General features: G+C 42.9%; 1 protein-coding gene across 3 annotated transcripts in view; it reads right to left on the reverse strand.

Annotated features, from left to right (window-relative positions):
- The window catches only part of NEK3 (NIMA related kinase 3), a 27,395-nt gene that overhangs the window by 7,479 nt on the left and 14,657 nt on the right, over positions 1-5,259 (reverse strand). The window contains exons 8-12 of one of the 3 annotated variants that reach the window (XM_045287190.1): positions 4,403-4,603; positions 3,729-3,801; positions 1,635-1,781; positions 471-605; positions 46-82 (exon numbers count right to left, since the gene is read on the reverse strand). In XM_045287190.1, coding sequence (XP_045143125.1) covers positions 54-82; positions 471-605; positions 1,635-1,781; positions 3,729-3,801; positions 4,403-4,603 — 585 coding nt within the window. In that variant the 3' untranslated portion in view covers positions 46-53. Of the gene's footprint in view, positions 1-45; positions 83-470; positions 606-1,634; positions 1,782-3,728; positions 3,802-4,402; positions 4,604-5,259 lie in introns of those variants that run through there. The other 2 variants (XM_004711262.2, XM_045287189.1) reach the window with 2 other exon arrangements.

Here is a 5,259-nt window from a genome sequence, read left to right on the forward strand (position 1 = left end):
CTCCTCTGCGCTGCAGGTCACCGTGGAGCAGTTACTCTCCTCTGTGCTGCAGGTCACCGTGGAGCAGTTACTCTCCTCTGTGCTGCAGGTCACCGCGGGCTGGAGGCAACTTGCTGACACTGGGTCTGGATTTTTTTTAACTTTATTCAATATAGCAGAAGTCTAACAAATGGCAAAAAGGGGGGGAAATCTAAGAGTTCCTCAAAGTTTACTATGATCAAGTCTGAGCTGCAGAGTCACTAAAGCAATAATACATCTGCCTGGTACAAACAGGCTCTGCTTCAACGAAGATAGCCCCATGATTAAGAGCAGCAAGTGAGTGAGTGAACAGAATTGAGCTATGAGAAATTTCAAGTACAGCTTGAAAGTGGCCAGAAAAGACTTAAAAACACCTGAAAATGCAATGCTACAAATTACGTCATAACTTTAACATCAAGGGTTCCCATGGTTACGTACAAGACATGGATTACCTGGTTTACAGATGGTGTATGTCTGAAATGCCAAACTGAGGTCAGCGTTCCTAAGAATGTCCAACAAAGCCTCTGGAGACTCTCTGAGCCACTGCTTACGGGCACTGTTTTCCTTGTGCCTTATTACAGAGCCACCTAGGTGAGAAAAGGTAAAAACTGCTGTTGCTGTCGCCGTCAGGTGCCATCATGTTGGTTCCGGCTCATCCCGACCTAAGCACAACAGAACGGAACACCACCCGCCCTTCACCACCCTCACAGGTGTTGCAACAGCTGCGTCAGTCCAGCTCGCCAAGGCCCTTCCTCTCCAAGCAGGACCCTTCTCTAGGGACTGGTCTCTCCTGGCAACACGTGCAAAACACATGAGAAGACCAAGGCTCGCCAGCCTCCCCTCTAAGGAGCATTCTGGCTGCACTTCTAGGATTTTGTACTTCAAGGTTTCTGGCTTCAAGGACTGCAGCCTTACTCAAGGTAAAGAAAACCAAAATCCTCACAGATGGACCGATAGGTATCATTATGATACAGAGAGAAAAGACTGAAGTTGTCAAGGATTTCATCTTGTCTGGATCTACCATCAGTGCTCATGGGGGCAAGGGTCAGAGATGAAAGGATGCACTGCAGGGGGTCACTCTGCTGCACAGACCTCTTTGAAGTGTGGAAAGGCCAGGGTGGTATTTTGGAGGACTATGGTGGCTCCTGACCCAAGCCATGGTATTTTCAATCAACTCATATGCATGAAAAGTGGGACACTGAATAAGGAAGATGGAAGAAGAATCGTGCATTTGAACAATGGTGTCGGTGAAGTATGCTGAAGGAACAATGGACTGTGGAAATAATAAACAAATCTTAGAAGACAAGGAAAACATTAATTGCCAAAAAAAAACCCCATTCTTTTCAGCATATCTCTTCGAGCTACATCATCAGGCAAAGCTCACTCCACGCTGTAGTGCCCTCACATGTTTTGTCATCTATTGTATCAGTCTGTCAGAGCAGCATTCTGATGGGTCACACCAACGAGCTTCCAAGAGGGACATTACACACACACAAAGCCTCTACCATTAAATAAATATTGAAAAAGGTTCTTTTAAAAAAAAATAATTTCATTGGGGGCTCATACAGAAAAAGGTTCTATAGTTTAAAAAAGTAGTATTCAATCTGACAACCAACCTTGAGTGTCCTCGGCTGTGAAACTGGAGGCCAGTACGGGTGCGTTCTGCAAAGCCGTGACAGCTGTCCTGGAAACGTCTTTCGCCCACTGTTGCCTGCAAGGGCTTAGGGGATTGGCTTTCCTCCAATGGGCTGATTTATTCTCTACTTTTAAAATATAAAAAAGGAACACCAAACACGCTATATTATTGGTTTAACTATACCTATACATACAACGTAACAACACCAAGTGTTTTATTTTCTCTTTAAATGTTTTTCAGAGGTAAGTAAAAAACGAAAAGGTGCAACGAATCGTTAAAATGACTGAATCAGAAAAACGTGCATGGACAGTTAAGGGGCTCGTGACATCCACAATACATTCTGCGAAACAGGAATCTCTGTGATTTGAACGTTGGGCAAGCATCCTATTGTACTCTGGTCCTCCTTTTCCTTTTCCTTTAAGCCTCTCGAACAAGCTTTGTGCCTTAGCAGGGATCATCGCTACATGGAGAGGGACTCGCTTTTGAGTCTGGTCTTTAACTGAGGTCACTGCCGGTTCCTCCCTCTCCGCGGTCGGTCCTTGGAGCTCTCAGGGGAGCTGATCCTGTAACAGCTTAGAGAATTTTTCTTTGCTTTGGAGGAGCACTGTGATCGTCAAGTGTGACATGCTGAAAATAATGAGCAATCGCTTCTGTTGAAGCTCCACCTGTGTTGTTTAAAGCCCTTTGGTTTCACCTCTTAATGGTCACTTTGCCTTTTGCCGTGGCTATCACTTGCCTTGGATGTGTTGCACGGGGAGCCATGCTGGACTTCGTAGAGAGAGAGCACTACCGTATGGGAGAAGAGACTGAGAAACGGGGCGCTGCTACTTACGGGTCGAAGTCTTCGCTGTTGTACAGCAAACTTTTTGGACAGAAAATACAGGGCATGCCATGCAAGCCAGTACCATAGGCCTTTATTCTGATTGTCAAGGCAATATGGATGACAGGTTACATGGATGTAATGTACCATTAATACACTTTATATGAAAGTATATTAATTAAAAGGAGCCCAATCACTTTATATGACACACGAGATACACATTTATACACAAGAGACCTGAGGCACGTGTCGCCTGCAGGAATGTTGCACTTGTTACATTCCAAGCTCTGATCAGGATTCTTAAACTCTTACTACACGAGGGAGCTTCAGTGAGTTCATGGGAAAATGGAACTAAAAGATAATGGAATTCTTCCGAGAACTTTCTGAAGCCTCTTCCTAAGCTTATGGGACTGCGGATGTATATGTGGTCAGACACTTTCCCAAACTTATTTAGCCTACTGTCTCCTTTTCAGGGAAAAACAAATTACTCAGTACTACCTTGGCAATTACTAACTTTCACACGGTAGGCCATAATCTGGGAGAAAGTGGAGGCATCTGCCTTTGCAGCACCTCGGGATAGCTCCAGCGTCTCCTGGGGAAAATTTGTCATGCACTGTGGGAGGCACTGGTCGACACAGATGCTATGTAGGACTTGGCTATATTTATACGTTACACCATACATGAGCTCAAAGCCCTAACAGGCCTTACATACACACACTTAGGCCATATTTTTTGTGGTGGATACGATAACAAATACTTCTTTTCCTAATGGCTGCTATAGGGAAACACTGTTGTCTCTCCTTTTATGAAATATAAAGTCTTCTACACCATTAAATAGATGACTGGATGTGACAGTTTTATGTCAACTTGGCTAGGCCATGAGTCTCAGTGGTTTGGCACTTACATGTTTTTCTACAGGATTAATGTAATATTTTCATGGCTACATTTCAAGGTCAGCCCATAAAAGTCTTCTCAGTGACCCAGAAGAAATCAAAGTAAATATAGTACTAGTAATGAAACAGAACCTAGTCCCTAATCTACAACAATCTTTCTATTACTAAAATCTCCAAACTGGGTTTTCTTGATCCCAGAAAAACTAAATGTATAAGACTAAGAAACAGAATTATGCCTGAAGTAACAAAAATAACATTTTTACTTGAAGAATATCTATTGTTTCTAAAAACTTACATATTAATCTTTCCTTGATTGCTATGCCACATCTTAAAAGAGTAAACTTTAAAAAAAATCCTTTACCCTTTCTGTTCGGTGTACTAGCCTGGGATTTTCCAGTTTCTTCTAATATCTGCTCCCCATATTCTATGATGATCTGAAATTTTAAAAAGAATTCACAGACGTGAGAGGAACTTGTCTTGGACACTGCCACAATGTAATTTCCTTGGTAGCATTCATCCCCACTTCAGTCAAGTTGGTAAGAATGACATGTACAAATATATAATTTAGACCAGGGGTCCTCACAGTTTTTAAACAGGGAGCCAGTTCACTGTCCCTCACACCCATTGGAGGGCTGGACTATAGTTTAAAAAAACACTATGAAAAAATTCCTATGCACACTGCACATATTTTATTTTGAAGTTAAAAAAGGGGGGGTGGGGCAAAACGCCCAGCGAGCCGGATAAATGTCCTCTGCAGGCCGCATGTGGCCCACAGACTGTAGTTTGAGGACCCCTGATTTAGACAGACAGTTATGTCTGGAAAAAGATCAGAAAAGTATGCACGTGGTAACTGGGATTATATTAGGGAAGTAGCATTGTGGGAGGGAGAAGAGGAAGAAAAGGAAGTTTTAACTCATATTTTTTTAGACACTTCTGCATTGTTTGGATTTTAACAAGTACAATGTGCCAATTTTTTTTTAACTGCTTTACCACACACCAATAGACTGCTCCCAGTCAACCCAACATATATCGTACCTCTTGTGGTAGGCACTTCTGGATAAGCCGGGCTAAGCTGCCTCTGGAGAGAAGTGTCGTGGCAGATGGGCGATGGGAGGGATTCCGTTTAAACATCTGTTTGATTAGATACTGGAGTTCGTAGGAATAATGAGATGGCAGTGGACTGATGGACCCTTGGCATATTTTGAGGATAAGAGTTTTCCAACTATTTGCCTGAAACTAAAAAGTACAAATGAACTATAAAAGCAAGCATCTGGAAAGAAAATGGAAGTAAGGAAATACTGCTTGTCCTAAAACTACATATAAATTATTGTAACTTTTAGGGGCAGGTAGGGGGAATCGAGCATAAGGATCAATCTATAACACACACCCCAAAAAAGGGGGGATGGATAATGGAAAAGTGGGTGAGGGGCAACGGAGGATCATGTAAGATATGAACATAATAACCTATAACTTATCAAGGGTTCATGAGGGAAAGTGGGCGAGGAAGGGAGGGGAAAGAAATGGGGAGCTGATATCAGACTCAAGTGGGAAGAGAATGCTTTGAAAATGATGATGGCCAGTTATCTGGCGTCAAAGAACAAAAAATCGTATCATTGTGAGCTCACCTCCATGATACGATCCCTGAAGACAAATGGATGCATAAGCAAATGTGGCAAAGAAAGCTGATGGTGCCCGGATATCAAAAGGTATAGCGTCTGGGGTCTTAAAGGCTTGAAGGTAAACAAGCGGTCATCTAGCTCAGAAGCAACAAAGACCACATGGAAGAAGCACACCAGCCTATGCAATCACGAGGTGTCGAAGGGATCAGGTATAAGGCATCATCAGAACAAAAAATCTTACCATAGTGAATGATTTGTAGGCCACTGGAGATC

This window comes from Echinops telfairi, unplaced genomic scaffold, assembly GCF_000313985.2.
Source record: "Echinops telfairi isolate 266 unplaced genomic scaffold, ASM31398v2 ScPeMD7_11;HRSCAF=52, whole genome shotgun sequence".
In the NCBI taxonomy this organism is placed as follows: domain Eukaryota; kingdom Metazoa; phylum Chordata; class Mammalia; order Afrosoricida; family Tenrecidae; genus Echinops; species Echinops telfairi.